The 26,281-nt window shown below is 49.9% G+C and overlaps 1 protein-coding gene across 2 annotated transcripts; it reads right to left on the bottom strand.

Moving 5' to 3' along the window:
* Nucleotides 1-5,024: 5,024 nt before the first annotated feature.
* On the bottom strand, nucleotides 5,025-26,055 carry LOC105486676 (zinc finger protein 488). 2 transcript variants are annotated; one of them, XM_011749692.3, is made up of 3 exons: nucleotides 25,917-26,050; nucleotides 22,361-22,543; nucleotides 5,025-11,405 (listed from the first exon to the last, which is right to left on the bottom strand). In XM_011749692.3, the coding sequence occupies exon 3, from the start codon at nucleotides 11,243-11,245 to the stop codon at nucleotides 10,277-10,279; it is 969 nt and encodes a 322-aa protein (XP_011747994.1). In that variant the 5' UTR covers nucleotides 11,246-11,405; nucleotides 22,361-22,543; nucleotides 25,917-26,050; the 3' UTR covers nucleotides 5,025-10,276. The 2 variants fall into 2 exon arrangements, with proteins under 2 accessions (XP_011747994.1, XP_011747993.1); XM_011749691.3 differs by lacking the exon at nucleotides 22,361-22,543 and having other exon boundaries at nucleotides 25,917-26,055.
* Nucleotides 26,056-26,281: the final 226 nt, after the last annotated feature.

The raw sequence follows: 26,281 nt of genomic DNA, 5'->3' as shown, positions 1-26,281 counted from the left end.
TCCCAGGGGCAGCAGAGGGGCCTACTGAGCTCTGGTTAGGCTAGAGCTGGAGGTGTGTATACACACACACACACACACGTACATACACATATATATGTGTGTGTGTGTGTGTGTGTGTGTATATGTATATATATATGGCTTTCCAATAACAACCTAAATTTTAAAACAGGTTCCTTCTAGGTGGTAGAACTTGCGGTGGTATTTTTACCTTTCTTCTTCATACTTTGCTCTTTTTCTTAAATACTCAATAATGTGCATATATCATTATTTTCAGATGCAGTTGTCGTTATTCCAAAATATAAAAAATAAAGAAGATAAAATAAATTATATAACTGAGCCATTAACCACAATTTAGTGATCACCAGTGGTTGTTAAATCTCTTTTTTTCATGGGTTTTCCATTCACATTATTTGGATCTTCCGGATCTGCCCTACTGGCCTCTATGGACAGCTGACTTTGTTTAAGATGTGGCACAAGATGCTATGGGGTCAGCAGGTGGCAAAGGTCCTGTGGATCTTAAATAAGGAAACAGCCCTTCTGCTGGTGATGTACACATGCTGGCTGTGTCTCTTCTGAGCCTCACGCTGGCTGCATAGCTGGCCACTCTCATCTTCTACCCAGGAGCCAGCTGAGACACAGACAAACTCTGCAGCTCACCCAAGGTCACACAGCCAGCACGGTGGACCTGTGTCCTTCTTTGGGCCACCCAGCATTTGCAGCACCTTTGGGTGATCAGAGAATCACTGCCCATAGGAACTAGTAGGAAACAGTGATGTCAGCCCTGCCTGGGTGGGAAACCAGCCCGGCCACTTCCCCAGCTGAGTGGTTCTGGGCAATTTGTTTCACTTCTCTGGGCCTCAGTTTCTTCATCTGTTCAATGGGAGAAATAATAATACACTTGGAGTTGTGAGAATGAAGTGAGTCAATCTAGTGCCCAGCCAATGTTAGTTGTCATAATTTCTCCGCTACAAAGCTGAACACCCTGGAAGCCCACTGTTCCAGCCCTCCTGGCAGTAGGGCATGGGCATGTGGTCCTGCCTTGGTCAACCAGAAGCTCCTATGCAAAACGTTTAATCTGGAGCAAGTGGCCAGGGAGCCTGGGCAGTGACCATCTGCCAGAAGCCTAGTGTATAAGGACAGCACAGCCATGCCCTATGCTTAGCGGGGACAGCAGCAGCACCCTCAAGAGGTGCTTCCCAGACTTCCCGGTGTGACTTTGGCTGTGGTCCTGGTGGAGTGACCCATTGTCCCTACCCACTGCTCAGCCAGGTCCCCCAGCCCACCCATCTAGGACTGGGCACCATCCGGGGTCTTTCATGAAATCCCTGTCTGCTTCCATCCACCAAAGACTTTTCTGTAATAAACAGCACAGTCTGGTGCAGCGGGTTAAAGGGTAGGTGGGATTTGAACCCATCTCTGTACAGTTCCAAAGATCCTTCTGTTTCCACCACATCATGAAGAGGCCCTGGGCCTGATCTGGAAAGGGGGTTTGAGATAGACAGGAGCGAAAGTCCTCTGCATAGCAAAGTACAGGTTCAGCCTTCCTAAATGCAAGCCTTCTTGCATTGCTACCTGCTTGCAGGCACAAGACTGGAGGAAAAGGAAAAGGAAAACAAAATCCCATCAGGTCTCTTTTCTGGTGGGACACCCAGATGGCCAAGAACTGCCTAGAAGTCTCTGTTCAGATGAGCCCTGGGCCCCTTCAACTCTCTATGCCCTGGTCTGAGCTCATGGCCTGCACCCTGCCAAATCCTACTTACCTCCAGCTCACATCTTGCACATAGCCACACCTCCTTCCAGACACTCGGATTCCCTCCTCTCTGTCCCCCACACCTCTCACCCAGTGTCCACAGTGATCAGGACCCAAGGTAAGTTAATACCTGAGTTAATGTCACTCTGCTCTGCACCCAGCCTGCCATCTTCTTTGCCTTGTCTTGGGGTCCCAGTTTTGTGCCTAAATCCCTGACATAGCTTCCTGCCCCATCTCTGTGGCCTGACCTGCAGCTAGGGGTTCATCTTCACTGGAAGGGCATTGTTAGGTGATGCAGACACTTCTGGAAGGTCATCTTTATCTGTCTTTCTTGCAGATGTGATGGAGAGGTAAGTCAACCAGGACCAAGCAGGGGTTCATTTGACTGGCATCCAGGTGTTCTGGAGTGCCCCTCGGAGTCAGCTCAGCCCTGTTGTGACAGCATGTACAGTAAATGGATTATAAAGGCCCTGGCAGGGACTCAAAGCTGGCTCTCTGGGGCAAGACAGGCCGAGGAGTTTCCCTATTGTTTACCATCAAAGGCCAGGCCACACTCTGGGCAACCAAGCCAGAGCCATTGGGTAGAGAAAGGAACTCAGGGTATACTGGGTCCATCTCTCCCTGCCTTTCTTTCCCCTCCAGGGCAGATCCTGAGGATGCCAGGCTAGCCACAGGGCAACTGGTGGAAACAGAGCTGTCTCAGACCTGGTCCCCAGTGCCAGAGAAGACTTGGGGGACCAGATGTTAGCAGCAGGGGCAGGGCATGGGCACAGTCCACTCATGGGCATCTTTGCAGTCTGACCAGGGACTGACAGCACAGAGCTGGGGGGCATGGTGGGGGTGGTGACTCTGGGTACTGGGGGCTCATTTCCAGGTGCTCTTAGTCAGCAACAAGCCATGCCTCTGCCAGGCTCTGTAAGGAGAGGAAGGAAAAGGTGACCTTCACCTCCAAGTCCTTGCTGGAGACGTGGTGACCCCCATCCAGGGAAGGAGAAACCAGGGACTATTGCAGTGATATGCTTCATCCATAGGGAATGCAAAGGGGCCACGTGGGGACCCTTGTGGGCCTGCTGCTTTCAGGCTGGACTGAAGCAATAAGGGAGGAGCTTCCTCTTCCTGCGTCCATGTCTGCCCCGCACAGGCCCACACAGTAGATGGCCCTGACTGTGTGCCAGAGGGCCCTGGTTACCCACACAGCTGTGGTTTGGTGAAACGATGTGACTCAGAAAGAAAAGCAACACAGCCGGTTCACACTCCAGGCCAGGAAACCCACCGCCAAGATCCCCGCCTGGGGGCACCCACCTCCCATCTCCTGGTTCCTATGGGATTTAGCTGCCACCTGGCCTAGGTACCCTCTCTGCTTTGCTGACCGGGGTGGCCAGCACTAAAAATAGCCTCGTAATCCAAGCAGTTTAGAATAGCAATGGGATCAGACGACAGTGGCTTCCTCCGTCTTGCCCCAGGAAAACACGAGATGGCAAGATGAATGGAAAGAAAACGTCAGAGAACCCCTCCCATTCTCCCTGCAGGCACTGCCTCCCCTAACCCCTTTCATAACTGGGCGCGGTGGCTCAGGCCTGTAATCCCAGTACTTTGGGAGGCCGAGGTGGGCAGATTACCTGAGGTCAGGAGTTCAAGACCAGCCTGGCCAACATGGTGAAATCCCGTCTCTACAAAAATACAAAAATTAGCTGGGCGTGATGGCGGGTGCCTCTAATTCCAGCTACTCAGAAAGCTGAGGTGAGAGAATCACTTGAACCTGGGAGGCTGAGGTTGCAGTGATTTAAGATCGAGCACTCTGGCCTGGGCAACAGAGCAAGGCTCCGTCTCCAAAAACAGAACAAAACAAACAAACAAAACGGTTTCTGAAACTTCTCTCCTAGGAAGTATCACAACCCAACACATGTTGGAGAACAGCTTATTTTTCAAATAAAAGGTTTATTCTATGAGGTTCTGATCTTGCTATGCCATCTGTAGACCTACCACATGACTTCTAAAAACACAACAAAATTAGGCAAATGACAAGGGTGCCTGATTCCCTCTTTCAAGGGAAGAGGCCTGTAGGAAGGCCTGCTGCCTCCAGATGGTGCCATCATTTTCCAGGGGTATGAGGAGTGCAAGGCTGGTCTGGGGGCTACTGTGGTCGACTTTCACCCCTGATAAGGGCTCTGTCTCCGTGCTCACAGGAACAGGGTGGTACGGCTGAGGTTAGAAGCGCTAGGCCCAGCACCGGCCTGTTCCAAAGCTGGGAGCATAACAGAGTTAACGGATCACCGGCTGGTGGCAACCCTGAACCATCACCACCACTGACATGCTTCCATGAATCCATGCCACTTTGGTTATCCATCAGTGCTTGCAAAACTCTTGAGTCAGTTGACAATGAATTTCATACAAAGACCTGAACTCTGGCCTTTCTTGAGGCCTGCATCCAGCCTGGCTGTGCAGTCTTCACCCAGGCACTGAGCTCCCCACCACTGCCACTTACAGGCAGGTCCATCCACTCATTAGCCTACTTCAATAGACTTTTGAGCTTAGGATCCCTGGCCTAGAGATGCAGGAACTGGCAAGAAGTTGAATTCTAGGAGCCCAACTTTGTAGTGGTTTTACTTCTCTCCCAGGTAACAACAGAAAGAAAAGCTGACCTTTGTTAAAATTGAGAACCAAACTGAATCTGAATTCAGAATGTCTTAGTTTAGCCTCATTAGCATATTTTGAGGACTTTTGTAAATCTGAATTGAATGGCTGCCACTGGGAGATAATTTATTATGATAGAATTTGCCATGTTTCCAGCTACTGTAGATAAAACCTCCTCTGTTCCGCGAGGTCAGCCAAGACTTTCTGCTCATCGACTCAGTGTCTTTGGGTCACATGCCTACCAACAGCTTTGCCAGAAAGCCACCAAGGCCCTAGATCCTAGGAGAGTGGAGGAGAGAGGCAAAGCTGGCCAGAACAGCAAGGGGACACCCTGGGGCACCAAGGGACAGGGTACGATCTTGAGGTGGGGCATTGAGGAGCTTTTGTGAGCTTGAGAGGCAGGTTAGGAATTCAACAGTGACAGGGTGAGTATCTCACCAGGACCACAGGATGGGGTGCTGAGCTGATTCAATTAGACGTAGAGAATTTAAGGAATGCAGTAATTCTTACCCAGGATTGTAAAATTAATATCTGCTGATGTGATATATTGTGGCAACATTTCATGCCAACTCTTAACTGGCATATAGAAGGTGACTGCCTAGTCCATTCGGGCTGCTATAACAAAACACCATAAACCGGATGACTTATTAACAACAGAAATTTATTGCTCACAGTTCTAGAGGCTCGGAAGTCCCAGATCAAGGTGCCAGCAGCTTTGGCGGTTGGTACCATCTTCCTAGTTGGGAGATGGCAACTTTAAGCTGCATTCTCACAAGGTGGAAGCAGGGAACTAGGTCTCTGCAGTTTATTTTTATTTTTTAGAAATAGGGTCTCACTATGTTGCCCAGGCTGGAATGCAGTGGCACAATCATAGCTCACTGCAGCCTTAAACTTCTGAGTTCAAGTAACTCCCCCACCCACCCCACCCATCTCAGCCTTCTATGAGTAGCTGGGACTATAGGCACACACACCACCTTATTCAGCTAATTCTTGTATTTTTTGTAGAGAGGGGTGTCTCACTATGTTGCCCAGGCTGGTCTCAAACTCCGTCCTTGAGCAATCTTCCCATCTCAGCCCCCAAAGTGCTAGGATTACAGGCATGAGCCACTGTGCTCACCCACTGGGGTTTCTTTCTTTCTTTTTTTTTTTTTTTTCCCAAGATGGAGTCTTTCTCTGTCACCCAGGCTGGAGTGCAGCGGTGCAATCTTGGCACTGCAACCTCCACTTTCCGGGTTCAAGCAATTCTTCTGCCTCAGGCTCCCAAGTAGCTAGGATTACAGGTGACTGCCACCACACCCAGCTAATTGTGTGTGTGGGCAGGGGGGAGTGGTATTTTTAGTAGAGATGGGGGTTTCACCATATTGGCCAGCCTGGTCTCGAACTCCTGACCTCATAACCTGCCCGCCTCGGCCTCCCAAAGTGCTGAGATTACAGGTGTGAGCCACTGCACCCAGCCTCTTTTGTAAGGGCACTAATTCCAACCTCCCAAAAGCCCCACCTCCTAATACCATTACCTCGGGGGTTAGGACTTTAAATAAATTTTGGGAGACAGAAACATTCAGACCATAGAAGTGGTAGAGAGAGCTTGGGCAAAACCATGATTTACCATGTCTACTCTCCAGTAGATACAGGAGGGCAGAAATGAAGAAGGGCTAAGAGAGAATTTGACTCCCAGATTCTGGGAACCCAGCCTGGTGATAATTAGGGACCACAATATTAACAAGCTGTAAACCCATCACTTCCACAAATCACTTTTGAGTTTGTCCATTTAAATGGCTGTGAGCAATTTGGATCTACATCCATTTTTACCAAAATTAACTCCAAGTTAAAAATCAGAGTTGGGGGAAGATAGTGTGCTGTTTTCTATAGCTTCAAGTTTTCCTAAATGCCTATCCTGCTTGGGAATGGTGTAACTAGTCGAGGTTAGTAATAATTGCATGTGAGGCCGTTCTATTCACGTGCAACGTAAACCGTCGCTTGGTGTAGCTGAGGTTCCTCATAGATTGTGGATGGGGCAAGGTCCAGACCTCTCAGTGGTTCTAACCTTGGCCTCACCACCACTTGCCCTGCAACACTGAGCACATCAGCTCATGTCTGTGGACCTCAGAGTCCAATGTTGTACAGGGAGGGGGTGGTTTAGAAATCTAAAGTCCCTTCAGTTCTAAGTGTCTGCATGTCTTGGCATATTTCTGCCTTTCAAAGAGATTTCACAGAAATTACAAACCAATCAATTAAGCCAGAGAAGGACAATTGTGCACAGCATTTGATAGATCCTAAAACCCTCCCGAGAAGCTGATTTGAGATGTGGCAAGTGCCAGGCCAGAACCAGGCATCTCATTCATTCATTCATTCGACAAATGTCTGTTGAACACCTACTATGTGCCTACATTATCTAGATGCCAGCAATGCTGCAGGTAAAAAAAAAAACCACCAAAAATCCCTCACAGAGCTTACATTCTAGTGATAGGGGACACGGTAAGCAAGATAAATCAGTGAAAGAGTTAGTATGCAAGATAGTGAAAGTGCTGGAGAGAAGGGCGATAGGAAAGTGTGTGTGTTTACAAGTAGCAAGTATGAGTTGGAATTTGAGACAGGGAGCCTACACCTGCTGCTGTCCCAGTTCCTGAACCATCCACAATGCCACATGACCACACTGGACTGGGCAGACAGGTAGCAGGCTGAAAAGGACATGAAAAAGCTCAATCTGGGGTCCTGGAGTCTTATTCTTGCACTGATGCTCCTGAGCCCATGGTCTTAGGAACGTCCTTGACCTCTTGGAGTTTAATGTCATCTGCAGTAGATGGGAATTATTAATAACAATCTGCCTCCCGGCTGCTGTGTGTCAAGTGCATAGTGTGGGGCCTCATGCCGAGACCTTGAGTTGCCCTTTCCTGCCTCACCCAAGACAGCACACAGGGAGGCTCCCGTAGCTTCAGCTGCCTTCTGTGCTCAGCCTCTCTGTGTGTAAATGATACCCCCACACAGCACCTAAAGGGGCTGGCAAGGCTGAACTTTCCTTGTCTTGTCTTAGTGAGCAAGGGACCTCCCAGTGTCCCTATGGGAATGTGGATGCTTTATTGGCATCTGTAGGGAGCACCCTTCCCTCTTCTAGATGTGGAAGACAATGAGCTGAGGGGGTCCAGGCTCCCTCCTCCAGGCCACACTCCCCACTGCAGCTGGAGAGCACCCCCAAAGTGCCTCTCCGAGCCAAGCCCTCAGCCCCCTTGGTCCAAACTGCTCTCCTGTAAGGCCCTCCTACCCTGCCCCGCCATCTCCTCCTCACACCCTGACACAATTGCAGACTCTGGACTGATCTTTCTCCTCAGCCACTGCTCCCCTGCCTGCATCACCAAATCACCAGCACATACTTGTCTTTGAGGCTCAGCTCAAAGTGCCCAGGGTTGCTGAATAAATGAATGGAAATGGATCCACTCACTCAATCCCTTGCCAGGCCAGGGAGACAGCGTAGGTGAAGGAAGCTCAGTACACATGGAGGCTTCCAGCTACATGGCAGCCTCCTGCGACCCTCCACAGCCAAAGGAAGATTGCACACATATTCAGACCCAGCTTCTCACACAGAAATTATTTCCACAATATTTATTATGCACCAACAGTACGCCATGCCCTGTTCTGGGCACCAGGGATGCACAGTAAACAAACCAATCTCTACCCCTAAGGAGCTGACAGTGTGGCCGCAGCAAATCAACAAGACAACAAACAGAAAGATGGTTGCAGATGGTGAGACGTGCTGTGAAGGAAGCAACAGGGTGATGCGGCTGGGAGTGACAGAGGCTGCAGGGCTGCTTTACAGGGAATCTGGGAGACTTCTCTAAGGAGCTGACCTGTGAGAAGAAGCCCTGTGGAACCACAGCAGGAGCGGCACCACGAAGAGCTAGAGAGAAAATGCTGAATGAAGCCCAGGCTTGAAAAACGGCATGAGAGCTGCGGTCAGAACACGGGAGCAGACAGCAGAACAGCAGCGAGGTGGTATAGTGGGGTGCCCTCTGCCCACTGCCACCTGTGGGCCTCATAAGGGCAAGCTCAGCCCATGAAGGTAGCAGGCATAGCTTCAGGGGAGTGTCAGAAACACTGGAAGTGTTATAGCATCATCTGCAATTGACTCATTGTAGAAATGGAAAGGAAATAGCTCTTGCCTCCCAGGGCTATGATAGGACTCACTATAACATCTGTATTCTTCCAGTGCTTATGCTATTGCGTGGCACACAGGGACGTGAAATGAGTGTTTGCAATTAACAACAGGCAAGGACTTGTTTGTGAAGCAGCTGGCAGGTCCTGCTGGGGCCTGCTGGGTCCTTAGGCCTGTAAGTGTGAAGGGCAGCCACAGGGTTGGAGGCATCATCTGAGTTACACGTTCAGAAGATGATCTGGTTGTGTGCATGTGGGCAATGGATGGGTGCATGGCGAGAGGCAGGAATGGAGGCAGCGAGGACATCAGAGCAGCCAGGTGGGAGTGCTGCTGCCTGGAAGGGTGGACAGAGGAGAGCAAGAGAAGAGGTGCAGTCTGGGAGGCTGGCTGAGATCCCCACCTGCTCACCCTGGCTTATTCCCAGCCACAAGCCTGAGCTCTGTGCTGGGGGGCTGGAAACTGCACATCCAAAGAACAGTATCTGACAGTGAGGTGGAAACCAGTGCAAAAACGACACTGGCTTGGAAACTCCCCACAAAGGGCTTTCACGCAGACTGACCTGTGCAATGTCAAAGAGTACAGCCTGGGCTCCACACATCCTTAGGAACAAGGGCCGATGCGGGTACCTACAATAGCTACTGACCGAAATGCAGTAGATAATAAATGGTACCTAGAATGCTCCCCAGCTTCACAATCTGGAAGCCTAGTTTTTGCACATGTCCTATTCTTGGAAGGTAAAAGGGCATGTGTGTAGGTGGTGGGGAGGGGGTTCTATTTCCCTCTACTCATATACTCACAATGTAAAGAACTATGGACCAGGTGTTGGCTGGAATTACCTATTCCAATTCTTCACCCTCCTGTGGAGGGGATGGATGCTCACTCCCGTGTCACAGCTTCATCAAGGGCAGCCTACGCTTTTCCACTCCTCAGTATTGGGCCTGGTTCTGCCACTTGTATGGGCTGAGAGGACGTTGGCAATGCAAACCAAGCAGAGGCTTCAAGTGTGCTTGTTAGACTCACCCTCTTGTGTTCTTGGCATAACCGCGAAAGAAGCATGCCCGCTCTGGGTAGCCCACCAGCCGAAGAAGAAAACGAACATGACTTGATCAAATCTGAGACTTGCTGCCAAGCCCAGCCAAGCTCAGCTTAACCTGAGCCAACCCACAGACTCATGACTGAGACAGATGCTTTAGCTTGTATGCCATGGAGATCTTGTTAATGACAATAGCTGACTAGTACAGACATCATCACAAACCTCGTTGACTCAGTGCTCAGGGTCTGCAGGCAGAATGCTGGCCACTTTCCGCACGCCTTTCATGTGACCTGAATGCCAGCCTGACACACAGTGTTATCATCTCCACTTCACAGACGAGAAAATGGGGACTCAGCAGGTTAAAGCTCTTTGTCCGGGGTCACAGCTGGTATGTGAAAGAGCCCAGATTTGAATCCAGGCTTGGGTGCCTCCAAAGCCCATGATGTGTGCCAGGAGTCGCCCCCGCTTCTGTGCTTGTTAGGGCCTTTACCCTGGATTTGCAAAGCCCATCACTTTATTTCAGGACTTCATTTCCCTCAAAACACATCATGTAGGTGTGGCTTTTTCAAATTATGCCTGAGCTATTTATCTATGAATGTCAAAGGTGGCAGCTCTGCAAAGGACCATGACATCCCCCTCAAGGCAGGCCCAGGGAGCCCCCTTCTGCCAAAGGCTGGCTGCCGCACCCAGCAGGTCACTCTGCGCCCACCTGCTAGCTGTGAGAAGTCATGTGCCGGGAGAGGTGGTGGCGCTCCCGGAAGTGCTCCTGGCACACAGGGCAGGCGAGGGTCTCTTCTCTCTGCTTCTGAGAATGTGTATCAGGCCCTGCATGCTCCTTTTTGTGGTGGGACCGCATGTGGAAGACCAGGTCGGACGTCAGGCGGAAGGACAGGTTGCACTTTGCACACCAGTTCTGGGTAGACAAGCCCAGGGACGTGAGGGTGGGTGGCAGGAGGGCCCAGGAAGTGGTGGAGGATGATGAGGGTGGGGGCACCTGGGCCTGGGTGTGCTCCAGCCACAGTGTGGGGGCACCCAGGAAAGTGCTGCAGAGTGGAGCATTCTGTGGCAATGCTTGCAAGTTCCAGAAATCACCAACCAAAAGCTTGGGAGTTGAAAGTCGACCCCAACAAGCGAGGTCTGCGGTGTTGAGTCCAGACAGCTCCCCCAGGGTGTCTGCACATTCCCCTGCAGGGAAGACTGAGGTTGGGCCAGGCCTCTCTGCTGGTCGCTTGGTTGGTTTGCTAAAGGCGCTTCTCTGCTCACCTCGTGCTCTGCTGGGCCACACAGAGAAGACTTTGCTGCCGGCTGGGCCTCTAGGGACGTCCTGGGTCAGCTGCAGGACGCCAGGCTGGCCTGTGGGGTCATCGTGCTCCCTCTCCCGGGCCTGAGGATCCACCTGCCAGTCCTTCATCCTCGGCAGCTCCGTGAAGGCGCTCTGACTCTGCTCCCCACGTGCCTTCAGGGGCAGTGGCTTGCCAGGCAGGGGCTTGCCTGGGGCTGCCAACAGTGCCAGCTCCACACTGCCCACATCCCGGCCTGCCCTGCCCACAGCAGCCTCGGGGCCCAGGCGGTTTGTCTTCTCCAGCAGCACTGGCTTGCAGCCCCGGCCCAGCTCAGGTTCGCTAAGTCGCCATCTGTTTTCAGCCGATGGGCTCAACGGGACTCCCTTCCCAGCTGCCATGGTGATCACCAGGGCCGGGGCCACAGGATAAGCAAGGTGGCCACTCTGGCAGCCATCAGTCTTTGCGGGTTTGGGGTTCTGGAGGGCTTGGCCCAGCAAGGAGCCATGAGATGTGGAAGCTCCCTGTGACACTGGGCTGGACACACTCGGCCACAGGGCCCTGCAGAGAGAGGAAGTGACAGGCAGTGAGATGGGCATCCATCACTCAGGCACAGTGCATCATGAGCTGGCATCAGACAGGACCCTGACGCTCAGGCCTCCTCCGCGGTCTGTGGGATGGGTATGCTGACCACACCACCTCTGAGGAGACAAGGAGCATGGATGGCACCGTCCTCCAGGGCCCACCTCCCTGAGGCAGAGTGGGGACAGGGGTCTCTGCTGAAAATGCCCAAGGGCAGCGGCCCCTACAGCTCAGCAGAGAGAAATGTAGGATTCCCCTGTCAGAAGTGGCTCCTGGGGACTAAGCAGCATGAAATGGACAGTCTGGAGGTGAATGGAAAGAGCCTGCTCTGGGGACTGCGCTAGGGCCTTAGGGGTCCTCCAGAAGTTTCTGGGTCATCTGTCAACAAGTAGACTCCATCATGAGGAAGCCACGTGCCCTCAGCCCCTGCTCCATGCTCAAGCTCCCTCTGGCCCTGGCTGAGTGTTGAGGGCACAGGGAGGCTGCAGCATTAGGGCCGATGTGTTGGAGGATCATGGACTTCATGGTCTTTGCTCCTCACGCAGCCCTCTCTGTCCTGACCCTAATGTCAACCCATTGCTCCTCGGGTTACCAGACCTGCCTCCGGGCCTGGCGGCCCCTTTGTCCACATCACATTGCCTGTCAGCTTCTGTATGGTCTCCGATTTTCTCAGAGCCATGCTTCTTGTGAGAGTCATGTGTCCCCACTCTTCCCCCAACTCCCAAGTACATGTGGACGGCTTTATTCCCACCATACCTGTGAACTCATTCCAAAATGCACCTCAGGCACAGCCTCCCCTAGAGGCTTCCCCAGTGCTCTCAGACACAGATAACACTCCCTCCTCCATGCCACCACTGTCCTGGGCACCAAAGGCCTGCATGCACCACGTGCAACGTTGTATTTACTTGTTTGTGGTCTGCTAGAAGGCAAACTCTAAGAACCCAAATATGTCAATTCACCTTCACATCTGCAGTACTTAATCATGCATGCAACAGGACAGGAGCTCAGGAAGCCTTTGCTGAATGAATGAGTGAATGAATGACAGGACAGCAACTGTTAGAAAGAAGTCAACTTTGTCCTCCCAAAGAGTGTGGCCTATGACCTGCTCCTGCACAGAGAGGAGAATGTGAGCCCTCCATATTCCCACAGGGCCAAGGGAGGAGGCATCCGCATGGTGAGAAGGGTGACGGGCCGACTGCAGCCTGCCTCCTAGCTTCTCCACCTCCTGCTCCTACCCTGTGCTCCCTGCCAGGCACTTGGCCCTGCCCAGTCCACGGCTCAGGCGCAAGTGGGGAAACCACTAGCTGTGGCTGAAGGATGTGCTTTGCTTTCCAACTCTGAAGTAAGATCAAACTATGAAGCCCCACCAAGGGCATCCAGCCTCTTCCCATTTCCTTATCTCCCCTTGACCCTAGTTCCAACCCCAGTGAGAATCCGCCCAGTTTTTCCTTAGGGAATAGCCCACCAGCCTGTATTCTCAGAGTTCTCTGAGAATACAGCTGATTGGCCTGTGGGCGTCAACAGTCACCTTAAGGGTGGGGGTCACACAAGGGCCTGGAACTCCAAAAGTACCTTCCCTCAGGCGCTGGACTAACAACAGTCTGACCATGGCTAGGAGAGGCAGGCTGAGGGGTCAGATCTGCCTAACAGGAGAAGGAAATGAAGTATGGTTTATAGTAGTGAAAGCAACAAGCAAATAAATGCTAACTCCAGAGACATGGTTAACAAAGCAGGATGCATACGCAATGTGAAGCACTGTGCAGCCTTGGACAGTGATGCTCGCTATGCTTATGATCAAATGCTGATCATGGTTTATAGTGGTGGTTTATAGTGGTGAAAGCAACAAGCAAGTAAATGAGTGACTCCAGAGACATGGTGAACAAAGCAGGATGCATATGCAAGACGAAGCACTGTGCAGCCTTGGACAGTGATGCTCGCTATGCTTATGATCAAATGCTGATCGTGGTTTATAGTGGTGAAAGCAACAAGCAAGTAAATGAGTAACTCCAGAGACATGGTGAACAAAGCAGGATGCATATGCAAAACGAAGCACCGTGCAGCCTTGGACAGTGATGCTCACTATGCTTATGATCAAATGCTGAGGAGGCAAAAGGACAAAAAGATTATAGATTTGGTGTTACCTATTCTATGCACACACACACAAAATGCATACACCAAAGGAAAAACCCCAGGAGGAAACAGAGAAAACGACCACCAGGTCATTTGTTCATTGATTCCCTCTTCCGTTCATTCCGCAAGCATTCGCTGAGAGCACCCAGCATGCAGGTCCTGTGCGAGGTGTGGTAGTGACAGTGGTGATAAGGCAGTCCTGAGTTCAGCTGTACAGAACACAGGGACCTGCACATGTGCCAGTGTTGCAAACAGGCAATGGTGGCATCTAAACTGAGCTCTGAGGACCCAGAAGGGGCTGCCCAGGGTTCACAAGAAGCTTGCATGGGGCCTGCGGTGTGGAGAACCTGAGGGCTCTCTGGGGAACTGAGCCTAACACAGTTCTGCAGTGGGAGAGTGCTCAGGGAGGGGCAGGATCCAGAAGCCAAAATAAAATGGACCTGACTGTTTTTAGAAAGAAATGATTCATGTTTTAAGTGTGGCTAAAAAGACTATGCAATAGTATGGGAAAAAACGTTTAGAATACAATGTTAGTGTCAGATATAAACATGTTGTAAAACAAAACAGGAAAAAAGCCTATCTACCAAATAAACAGAAACATGAAAGAAAACATACCAAAGCAATACGTATGTGAAAAATAATTTATACTATGTACGTACACTATATAACATATAGTATACATAGAATGTATACATAATACACCATATAATATGCTATATATGTAATATGCTATATACTATGATGATGCTAGTATTGGAATTTGGGGGAGTTTTTTCTTAACTTTCCAATATTTTCAAACTAGTCTTATTTTAGCATTTTGTTTTGTTCTGCAGTCAACTGTTTTAAAGGGGGCAGTGCCCTTTTCTGCTTGGTTGGGGTCAGAATTCTGTAAGGGATTTTCACAGCCCAGTGGAGCTGAAGGCTCTGTGACTTCAGAGATGCTACTTTCGTAACTGCTCCAGGAAATAATTCGGAGGTGAATTCCCCCTGCTGTCTACTCTCCCTTGGAAAAGAGGAGTCCTAGGCCCCACACTGGAGTGCTCTGGCTGGAGTCTCCTGGGAGCGGAGGGGCCTGCCCAGCGGGCGGGCTATTTCTCATAGGGGCTTCACAGTCTGTTTCATGCCGCCTAGAGAGACCTCACCTCTGCCAAGCCTGGAACTGAGCATTCCCTGGGCCACAGGAACAAAAGGAGAGCTTCGGAAGAAGGGTGCCTGGGCACTCAGATCAGATCAGATCAGCTTTTAGGCAAAGTGCATTTCATTTTCTGTTCATTCGCTCAGTAAACATGCACAAAGCACCTACTATGTGCCAGGCTCCAGACTACATAAGACTGGTGACTCTCAAAACTGAATTCTAAGTAGTTGGAAACGGCTGGAGAGTAGGGTGAGTGTGCAGTGTGGCCTGCGGCGTGGCCTGGAGGATGCATGTGGAATTCAGAGCAGGAGGGTCCCCCGTGGAGGCCCAGAGAAAACTTCAGGGCTGGACGCAGTCCTGAAATAGCAGCCCTGGCCTTGCCCATGCTTGAATGCAGGAAGAGAACCTAAAATGTGGAGACAAAGAGTAACCGGCCGAGAACAGAGCCAGTGACGCTCAGGGGAGGGACACTCTCCTCTTGGCCCTCCCCACCCACCCCTGCCGTGCACTGGCCTGTCTCCAGTAATATGTGGCAAGGTCTTTGCTGGAAGCTCAAGCCTCCTCTGTTTTCTGAGCATGGAGAAGACAGAGACCAGTGTGAAGCATAGGTCAAGAAAAAAAATAAAGAGAAGGAGAAAACAGAGAAAATGCATAAAGATTCCCAGCTAAAAACCTTGTTCCATCTCTATCACTGCCCCAAATTTCTCCAGCGCTCTCTGTCATGAAAATTTCAGAAAGTGCATGACAAAACTTTGCAAATGAAGTCAGGGGTCACAGGCAGGGGAAAGTACTGGTTTCAGACTAGGCCAGATAAAGAAAAATATCAAAGACATCAGCAGAGCACCGACCTCGCCCACGGGACGCCTGCTGCAGTGAGCTGCCACACGCCTGGCCCAAGTAAGAGGTGGACACACTCCCCTGGCAGCCACCATCTGGGCGTTCTACCTCATGTGTGTCCAAGGCTCTTGATGGGTGGGAGGGATGGGCAGAGGCTGCTTCATTCCCCACTGGAATCAGGCACCTCCTGCCAGGTGTTGACACAGATGTGAGGAAGGAAAGAGGCCACACCTATGGCAGACTGAGCTCTGTGGCTTACTCCGCCTTGGCATGTCATGGAGCCACTGACCCCCATCACACCAGATTTTTCCAACCCCAGCAAGCATGCAGAACTCAGCCACCCTCAAGAAGTCTCAAAAATAAAGCCTGTATTGCTTGGCAAGTGAGAAATTAGGTCCATGCATATGGCAAAAGTTAGACACAGTGAGCTTTGCTGGTCTTTCCCTCTGTTTTCCTTCCTCGAGAACACTCTTAAAAGAACAATCAAAATAGCAATTAAACAAAAATGTCCCTGTTATCCTTCAGAGAGCACGATACCGTATTTGCTTTACTCTAATGACTATTGCATCTATTACCAAGCTTCAGACTATTAATAATACACAGGAATACCAAGAAGCAAAATAAAACAGAAAGGCACAAAAAGTAGAATGGGAAAGACGTGGGTTCGAATCTCACCTCCATGCACTTATTATGGAGCTTCAGCTGCGTAATGTAACTTCTCTGAATATTGGGCAATCGTGAAATGAGTGGGAAAATAATGCATTTAAACAGGATAATAATATCCAGAAGGAGGCTCCCACCTCGCCCGGCCCATGTCAGTGCCTCAGGAATGTTCATTTATTTCTTTGTGGTCAAGGGACAGGAACAAAATGAATGACATGGAGAAGTAAACAAAAGAATCAACGACTATATAGAGCCATGCTGCTGGGACACGGGACACCCTCTCCAAGCCTATGATGGAGACAGGCAAAGTCTTCCATAGACGGAACATCACTCTCCTAACTAAAATACTTGCATTCTCAAAGACACAAAATGTGCCACTTTCTTAACTGAATAAACGCAGGCAGCATGGTGAGGAAGGACGGCCCAGCAGGCCTTGCCCAGTATACCCTAAGAGAACACCAAACATTCCGCTCTTAGGTGTTCCACCCACCTACACTGTTTTATTCCCACGCCTTCACCAGATGTTGAAACGTGCTGCCAAATCAAACCTAGACATAAGACAAACCAAAATAACAAGGAAAGCTTGCTGGTTAAGACTGAGAAACAGCGTGGGGTGGGCAAAAGTTAAGACACTCGGGTATGAGTCTCAGCTTCAGTGTTTCGAGAGGGCCTTGGACAGGTCCCTGTCCTTCAAAGACCTTGCTCAGCTGCAAAATGAGGAGGCTGGACCAGGTGGCCTCTATGGTCCTAAATACCATAAGGCGCCAAGTGATATGTTTATGTGGCATTATGATGCATCTCTTGTGATCAATCTGGTTTTTTAGACATTATTTTGACAAGCTAAAGGGTAAAAAATGCAGATCTAATAATCAACTGTGCAATAGCCTGATACTTCTGTCAGCCATAGCCATACCCAGACTAAGCTGCTCTTCTAACATTCATGAATATTCAAACACAAACAGGACTGCGGACTCCTTCTAAAAGAGGTGGATTAATAGGTCCCAGGAGCAGATCCCTGGTTACCTTGACACTCCACAGTGATTTCTCACATCCCTTAGGTTCCAGCAATCAGGGCTTCCTAGCTGCAGACAGCGACCTCTACCCAGGTAGTTTAAACAGAAAGGAACTTATTAAAGGGTATCATGCAGCTCATTAAATCTCTGTGAGAGACACAGACCAAGTTTGGGTGCTCTCCAAGGGTCAGGATAGCCAGAGAAAAAAGCCTAACCATGCCCTGGCACTGTCTAGTAGAAACTCTGCTGGTATCAGCACCTATCACAAGGGATCAAACTCCTACAAACTCCACCACAGCCACCCCACAAGACCAGATGTCTCTGCCACTGTGAATGACAGACATCACCTGCCTGCCAAAGACTTCAGCTCATGGGACTCGACTGCACATCCAGGGCTGGGTGATGTACCTGGCTGCTTGTGGGGATCTATGCCAAAGGCCTGCATCCTGGATGCAAAGGAGTCTGGGAAACATGGATTCAGCTTCCCAACCTCTGCAGTGCAGGAAAACCAAGTGAGATGGGGTTAGAAATGGTTGTTGATTGAACCAATGACAGGATCTGTTACTGTGGCACTTAATAAAGCTCACCCCCTGAGGAAACTGAGAGGACACAGTCATGCAACTCTGTCTGAAGATTTTCCTCTCTGCCTGCAACTTGATTTTCTTGGCATGTGGCCAGTGGTGTGCTGGAGCCAGCTCACATTGGCTTGTGAGATGATCAGGAATGTTTTGAGTTAGCTGTTTTAACTCAGACATTATTCAAAACTAAATTATACAAACTTACAGTCATAGAAATTGTATTAAAAACACAAGTAATACATAGTCAGAACCCACCACTTCCTAGGCATTCTACTACACATTCCGGTTGCCTACGCTGTGGACGCCGCTCTGCCTGCCGGTGCGGGAGCTTGCCACTGTCCACTCCTCGTCACACCACATCCAGGGATATCGTGAGTGGCCATAAATCAGGAAATCAGTCAGAATGGGATCATTTATGGAAATGCTATAAATCAAGGCTTGATTTCTTGTTTTGTTCAGTGTCTGGACTTAAGAAAGTAATGGGAAAAAAATTGTCAATAATGCAGATTAAACTGAAATTATTGTCTTGTCGATAGCTGTTATATTGTGAATAGCTCACAAAAAGCTGAGGGACTATTCTTCTAGTATTCTGAAACTATTATGTGATTTACGAAAGAAGTTATTTAGATCACTGACAAACAAGTGAAGTTCTGACATATGTTCATTGTTCCACTTTCATCTTACACTTTATTGTACATGAAAATATCACCCAAAATTCATGTTGGAGCTACATGCTGAGAACCAGTTGTTAAACACTTACCAGCACACCACAGCGTGTACCCCATATACTTTCTAATTCTGGGCACCAGAATAATGAGAGGCCCTCCTGGAAGAGGCAGGAGGCCTCCAAAGGGCAGACAGATACAAAGAAAAGAGAGAGCAGAGAGAACGGCACACACCAATGCCAGGCATTGACAAGAGTGGGTTAGACGTAAATCGAGAGTGTGAGGACTGTTTACGGGTAAGACCACATGGTCTAGCCACAGGGAGCCAGACCATATCTCTTAGGGGAGACAGTCATTCATTTATTCTGTTGGTTCGTGGGGAAGAGACAGCCTGTGTCTGATCTATCTCTGCAGCCCCCACAGGGCATCTCAGGAAGAGTGGGGTGGACTGCAGGGTCCCCCTTTGCCCAGGTTTTTAAACCAGCTGTCAGGAAAGGAGGAATACACAATCTCTATGACAAGAACAGTCAGATGGCTTGGTTCTGTTTTATGCTACTCAGCATCCTTCCTAACCAAACGCAGTTTCAGTTTGAGAAGCTGCTTATGTGTGCCTGGTACTGGAACTCTCTGAATAGCTCAATCCTGGTCTTTTTTGAGCTTATTTCTCCAGTTCTCCCTCTGACACTGTGATCTACTTGCCACCATAACCTTCTAATTAATTCCTTCTTGACAAAGTTGGCCAGAGTCCGTCGCTGTGGTTTGCATCCAAAGAATCCTGATTGCTATGAATGTGACAACTCACCTCAGCTTGGAGCGCTATGCCTCCAGGACTCTCTCACGGAACACACACACACACACACACACACACACACACACACACACACACACACACCACATACGGCTGCCACCCAGAGGCGCTGGCTCAGCCCTGCCCCTGCACCTGTCAGCATCTAGCAGCAGCTGCCACATTCACAGAGCACACAGGGCTTCCGCCTGCCAGCTCTGACTTAATTCGACTGTGCTTGCACCCTGGTTGAGGGCAGTTTTCCTTCCTTGCTAGTTGCCATACTCATTTTCTCTCCTGACCCTCAGGAGTGCCAGGCCACTTCGGGCACCTGGGGACAGGGGCTCTGCAGGCATAGGTGCACAGAAGGACAAACGTTGGAGCAATGCACATGCAGGTTTGGCAGGATGGGTCTGGCTGTGCCTGGCCCCCACCCACACACTAGGGGGCAGTCACCTGACCACCTGGCCCTGCCCCTAGAGACAGCATGTGTAACCTCATCTCCACTCACCAGAAGTGCTCACTCTTGGTTCTCCCCACACATGAATCCACTCGCTTCTCCTCTGCTCCCCTGTCAGAGGTTTGTGAACTGTCTGCCTGTGCCAAACTGGACACCGATGGGTGGACCAGCTTTCAGCCTCACCCTGGAAGTGCCCATGGTGTGGAAGGGAAGACATGCAGTGACCACATGTGAAGGTGCCACCCATGGGGAAGTGGCATCAGCCAGCTGGGATGCCTTCATCCCATCCCTACCCACCCTCACCAGCCCCACCCTCAAGTTCTGGAAACCAGAACTCAAGTTCTTCCAAGTGCCCCCATCGCTGGTGAGTGGTACTGGCAAAGCCAGACCCCACTCAGCATTCCAGAATTTTCATCCTTAGAAAATATTTATCCCAGGGTTCAGGGAGAATCTAGGAGTGGATGAGAGCCTTATTCAATGGGGCCTCCATGGCTTGCTATGCATAAATATAACCTGGGCCAAATCAGCTTCTTCCTCTCCCTGCTTCCTGCCCACCCATGAAAGGATGTACCTGTGTCCAGTCACTTCCTGCAGGAGCTCTCAAGGAGATGAGACAGAGAGGCCAACCCTCTCACAGAGTGAAAGCACAGGATAAATCAGAGAGAAAGCAAGAAAAGTGAACACAAAACCTCAGTGTGCCCTTTTGTCACAAGCTTTTGCCCAGCTCCTGTGGAACATCGCCACCCCGCCTTGCCCTGCAAACCACCCTGTGTGACTTCTGGAAGTCCAGGTCCTTTGTCGCATGGAGAGGATGCAAACCACACGCTGCAGCAGGCCCTGCACCACTCCTGATGCCCTTTTTGAGTGGATTCCTCAGAGGTGGTGCCTGACGTCAGAGATTAATGTCAGCCAGTGTCTCCCAAAGAGGCAGAGGCAGAAACATCACTCCTCTCTGTGACCCCGAGCAAAGCGCTCAACCTCTCTGAGCCTCAGGTTTCCATCTGTAAAATGGGCTCGGGCTAAGCTGTCTCTCCAGTCCATCCCAGACCTTCCCATGTATGACTAATGGGATGAAGCCAATCTCCTTTACAGCAGGATGGAACATTTGCCATCAGGATGCTTCAGGGTATGAGAACAGGAGTCACCATTTATCGGCTACGTAAGTGTCGACATGACAAACAATAGTATTAATAAATGAAATAAGGCACCTTGTTCATTTCATTTTCATAAAAACCATATGAGGGAAGCTATGTGTCTCAGTTCAGGTGCACTTATCTCCAATCTGCCAAATGCCATCCTGATAAACTCAGGGCAGCATCTCAGCTTTTAGAGACCATTGTGGATCTGGACACCGCCAACTGCTGAATTAAATATCCCACCCAGCTTCATAATCCATCAATGTTAACATCCAGATCTTAATAAGAAGGAGCAGGAGGATGGAGAAAATGAGGAGATGAAACTGGGAACTATCCGGGGACCTTTCATCCCACCCGGGACCCGTGAGGGTCACTGCTGTCACTGCATCAGCACCGCATGGAGTAAGGTCAGAGAGGCCAGGGCACAGGATGTCCTCCAGAACCCCGACAGAACAAGGGCCAGACTGAAGACCTGCAAGGTGGAAAATGACATGAGTCTGGCATGACTTGTCCCCAGGGAGCCCCTGCCAGCTCCTCATGCCCGTCTCTCCTTTGCCTACAGACTCACAGCCTTTTTCTTACTCTATGATCTTTCCCAGGGCCAACATCAGATTTGAGTCTCATCCACCTCCAGGCTTCAACTTCAACACCTCTCAGACAGCACCTCAGATGAGGGAATACCATTCCAGGTCACACCATGCCCTGGCCAGGGCGTTCTCTGGGTCAGGGCCCCGAGGCACACCCACAGCAGCCCAGGGCTGCCAGGCTCCTGCTTTCCTCCGAGGACCGGCCTGCACCCTTTGCACCTGCAGTTCCTCCTCTGTCCAGACCACTGTGGGCACAGTGCAGCTGCACCTTCCTCCCCTTCACAGACACCAGCTGCCCTAGACGGCGATGGATCTATGAAGCCCTATTCTCCTGGCTCTGAACATGATATGAAAAGATGCTTTGTGGTCGTCAGCTCTCCTCAGTAGGCTCAGTTCACACCCGGGCTCTCGCCCCCTGACACTCTTTACTGGCCCTTGTCACTCTGTCATTGTGAGTGTCCTGGGAAGGGCTCCTCTTGTCCTCCTTGGCTCTTGTCCCTCTGACCTCAGCAAGACATCTTTCTGAGCCACACAGATGTCTCTCATGGCCACCCCATGTCTTTCCTACTTGAAAAAAAGCAGATTTCATTCCAGGACTAACCCACCACTTTCAGAGCCCTCAGATCACGTGAATCACGGAAATCAAGTGATGATCTTTGAAACTTTCTGAAACTGAGCTCCCCAATTTCTACAGGGGATCTAACCATGCCTGGCCTTCCCCACCAACACAGAGCACATCTCCCCAAGGCTCCCAACCCAGCTGGGCCATCAACCAGGATCCCCTATTGCCCAACTCAGCAGGTGCTGCATCCTGGGAGATGAAGCCTCACATACCCCACGGTGTTAAGAGCTTGTGGTTCTCAGTTTATCACCCATCCTCTGGACCCTGACCGCACACTGATCATTCACTCATCTAGGAACCACTGGCCACATTCTCCCACATTACCTGTCTATACCTTAACCAGGTTGTCTCAGGTAACCTTGGAGTCTTCCATCCACATAGATGTTAAGTGCACGGGCTCCAGGGTCAGCTCTGCTCTCTCCAACCTGTGACCTTGGGCAAGGTGTGGGTCCTCTCCAGGCCTCTGTTTTCTGATCTATAAAGAGGGTGACCTTGGTGTTTTCTTCACTGGGTTGTTGGAAAGATTAGAAGAATGAATATAGAGAAAGTGCTAAGAAACCTGTCTCCGTAAACATTAGGGGTATCACTTCTTATCACAGAGTGCAAAGGGATAGAGTCCATCCTATGGCGGCCTTCCCATTACTCCTGAGCTCTCAGGGACCAGCGCACAACAGTGTTTAATGAATGACCACACAGCCTGGGCATTTTTCTCCTTCCCACTACACCTACAGAAGAAAGAACTCTTGGCAAACAGCTGGATAACCTCTTTTTCCTGAGATGTCTGAAGTCACTCCCTGACCCAAGCCAACTAGCCAGCCTCAAGTTGTTCTGAGCTGCAGGTCAGGCACCAGATCTTGTTCAGAGACACCATGTACCCCCAACTCCCCCATGCAGTGCTTTGCTGCATCTGCCTTTCTCTTCAGCTAAAACACACAACAGCAGAAAATGCCTCCTGTCTTCCATCCTTTGGTGTCCCTAGTCTCTGGAGAAGCTCCAGACCCTTTTGGAAGATTCCAGAGGACAATCATCTATGGGTCTTTTCTGCATTTGGATTGTGAGGTCCTGGGGTTTCCTAAGAAAGGGAATACACCTGTTTCCAGGAATTCTCCTGGCTCTGGCGCACTGAAGAAATTAAACACGGAAGGTGATCCAGGCTTTCCCAGAGGCTGACTGGTGGCACTGGGGAGATGAGCAATTCCTGGTCAGCCCCTACAAGCTCTGTGGCCAGCTATGCCTGGACCCCTCTAGCAGCAATGCCTGCTGCATTCCAGGAAAGCTAAGTGCAGGAGACTGCGGACACAGCCAGTACCCATGGAAGCAGGGAGAGTGGCCCTAGTGCAACATAACTTGGCCATGTGGACCCTCATAGGGGTGGATGCAATCTCATCACCCACTCAGATACCTGAGACTGTGCAGAAGCAGGGCCAGTGAAAGCAGAGGGCAAATCCAGTGCTTCAATGGGGCCCTGCTGTGCAGATGGAGAGTCTACCATGGATATGACTGAGGATGGCCAGGACACAGAACAGGGAGCAGTGTTCTGCCAAACAATGCCAATAGGCAATGGCTGGTGCTGTGTGGAGTGATATTTTAGATGTTACATGTGCCAGGGCTGCAGCAACATGGAAGTCACATAACGGGACTGAATTAGCCCTGGTCACTCAGGCTCCAGGGCACAACTTGTGTTCCAAATCAGCCCTGCAACTACCTGCCTGACCTCAGACAAATACTCTGGGTCTCCATCTCTTCATAAGTAAAACAAGAACAGTGATCTTCACTTCAGGCACTCACGGACGGGACTCAACAGGGCTCTGTACATGCCAGGCAGCAAGAGCACAAGGAACAGCAGCTCTTTTCCTAATACAACTAGAGAATAAAGGTGGAGCCTGAGACGGTGGTCCCAATTCCACTGGCAGCCTTCTGGGAAAAAGTCCATGATTTTACCTCAGCTACTCCTTTTGACATTCCCAGGTTCCAACAATAGCATCATCTAAGGACAAAAAGACAATGATGTTCTTACAGAGACACTGACCACTAATGAGGAACGATCAGTTTAAAAATATTGAAATTCATCCTTTTTAAAAAAAAAAAAATTGGTGTGATTACATGTTTCAAACAAAAGTTGCCACTTCTTGGATACCCGAAAAGAAATCTGCCAAGCAAAGCAGACATGATGATTCTAAATCATTTGCAAAGTCTTTTACCCCTCCCCCGAGAATCCTCACATATTGGGGATCAGGGATTAGATATAAAAGGCAATTTAACTTTTTAAACCAGAAAAGAGCCTCACAAATCACAGTTCCATGCACATACCTATGAATTTGTCCAAAATATCTAGCACATGCAAATTCTTTCATTGAACACACTGCAATGTACCTTCATCATACTTAATTTCTGTTTAATTCTGTGTGATTTATCTATGGCCAAATTTCCATTTCTGTATCAATCAAAAGTAAATGAGTTGAATTTTCATTAAAGGTCATAATAAACTACAATATCATGTTAAATTATTTCCAAGAAGCAAAAGCTTCAAGCTTTATTGGTAATTAAGATCTTTACAAACAAACAAAGGCTCTTTTATAACTTAGTGCATATATATTATGTATTTGTGTGTGTTTGAACACATAAATATTATGTGTCATAAATATCATTAAAAATTAAATCACATATCTCTGATAAGATTACATTTTAACCAAGAAACAAAAAATTGCCTCGATATAGTTCTATTTTATCCCTCAAAAATGAATGAGGCTTGATTTTCTAGAGTTCGTCCTTTATGCATCTATGACAATCTTTGACACTAACAGGAAATATTTTCCCCTTGGCCCTCCTATTTAATGTACATAAAATCATTAATTTCAAATGCCATAATTACTGCCATAAAATGCCTAACGTCTCCCTCAGGAGTAATTAAGTAAGTTCATTTCTGTACATCAGTGGCATTGGCAACTACATATTTTAGAAATTTACTGTTAATTTCTTATTTCCAGGGGCCCTCAGATGTTTCAGGTGCAAAGCTCTGGCCTCCCACTGTCTTCCCACAACCCTGCTCTGAATCCTGTCCCCTCCCTCCCCTGCACCTGGCATTGCATAACCTGCCCAGAAGGCAGGTGTGGGTGGGAACTTCCCTTAAATGCTTCTGCACGGCTTAGCTTCCTGCTGTGCTGTCTGTGTCTATTAGTAAAGGCAAAATGTCAAGGAAAGGATTCAATCAACCCCTTGCCTCTAAAACCAGGTATGTTCTTTCAGCTCATTCTAAAAACTCAGTATAATGTGATCATTTAGCATTGTTTTGTTTCCCAGGAAAGGCAGTGAACAGGTTACACGTCCAGATCTTTGGATATAATCTGTTGGAGAAGGGATCTGGGGCTGATGCATGGTTCTTACCCTACTGCCCAGCGCAAGCCTGGGCTGAGAATAACAGAGCAATACACGATAAACCCCGGGAGGGGCAGAGGGAGGGATGAAAACAACTGCAGCCTGAAAGTCACCCTAGGAGGAAAAAAAAAAAATCATAGGCAGAATTCTTGAGTGCTGAAAAAACAGCGGGGAGAGGGGGAAGGTGAGGGAGAAGGATAAAGAAAGAGAGGAAAAGAGGGAGAGGGAGAGAGACTGACACGGAAGGAAATGAAAACAGGAAGACAATAAAGAAGAGATAGAGGAGAAAAAGTGAGAGAGGAGAAAGGGAACAGAAACGGGGATGAGACTCGGAGACGACATGAGAGAGCTAGAGGAAGCTGGCGACATTGGGAAGGAAAGGACCCCACAGTCAAAGGCAGGACTCAACAACCCTGTCCTGGGGAAAGGCAGTGGAAGTGAGATGGACCCGGCCGCCCGCGCCCGCTCGCGGCTCTGTCCCTGCAGACAGGAGGGCGCGCCTCACCTGGGCTCTCTGGAGATGTGGAGCAAAAGGTGCTGGGGCAGCACAGCCTCCTCCCGGCCAAGAGCACAGCGCGTGGCTCTGAACTTGGCTCTGGAGCCCTGAGGGCGGCCAGGTCCCGCCCCAAAGCCGCTCCCGCCTTCAGGGCGTGGCCTCGGCTTCGCCCATCCCCAGGGAAGCTCCAGCCTTCGGGGCGGGGCTTGCGGGTGGGCGACCCCGGAGGGGGAGGACGCTGCTGGCCAAAGAACCCCCAACCCCGGGAGAAAACCCCCTTCTGATCCTCTGGGCTGCCCGGCCCTACCCCGGCTCAGCTCCCAGCTGGCTGGTCAGGGTCTGGAGCCAGCGCCTGCAGGAGGGCGAGGGCGTCC

This window comes from Macaca nemestrina, chromosome 9 (assembly GCF_043159975.1).
Source record: "Macaca nemestrina isolate mMacNem1 chromosome 9, mMacNem.hap1, whole genome shotgun sequence".
Taxonomy (NCBI): Eukaryota; Metazoa; Chordata; class Mammalia; order Primates; family Cercopithecidae; genus Macaca; species Macaca nemestrina.
This window is presented reverse-complemented; position numbering and strand designations above follow the sequence as displayed.

What these genes read in the sequence shown, in the direction of transcription:
- LOC105486676 (XM_011749691.3), bottom strand. Translation starts at nt 11,245, where the DNA reads ATGGCAGCTGGGAAGGGAGTCCCGTTGAGCCCATCGGCTGAAAACAGA.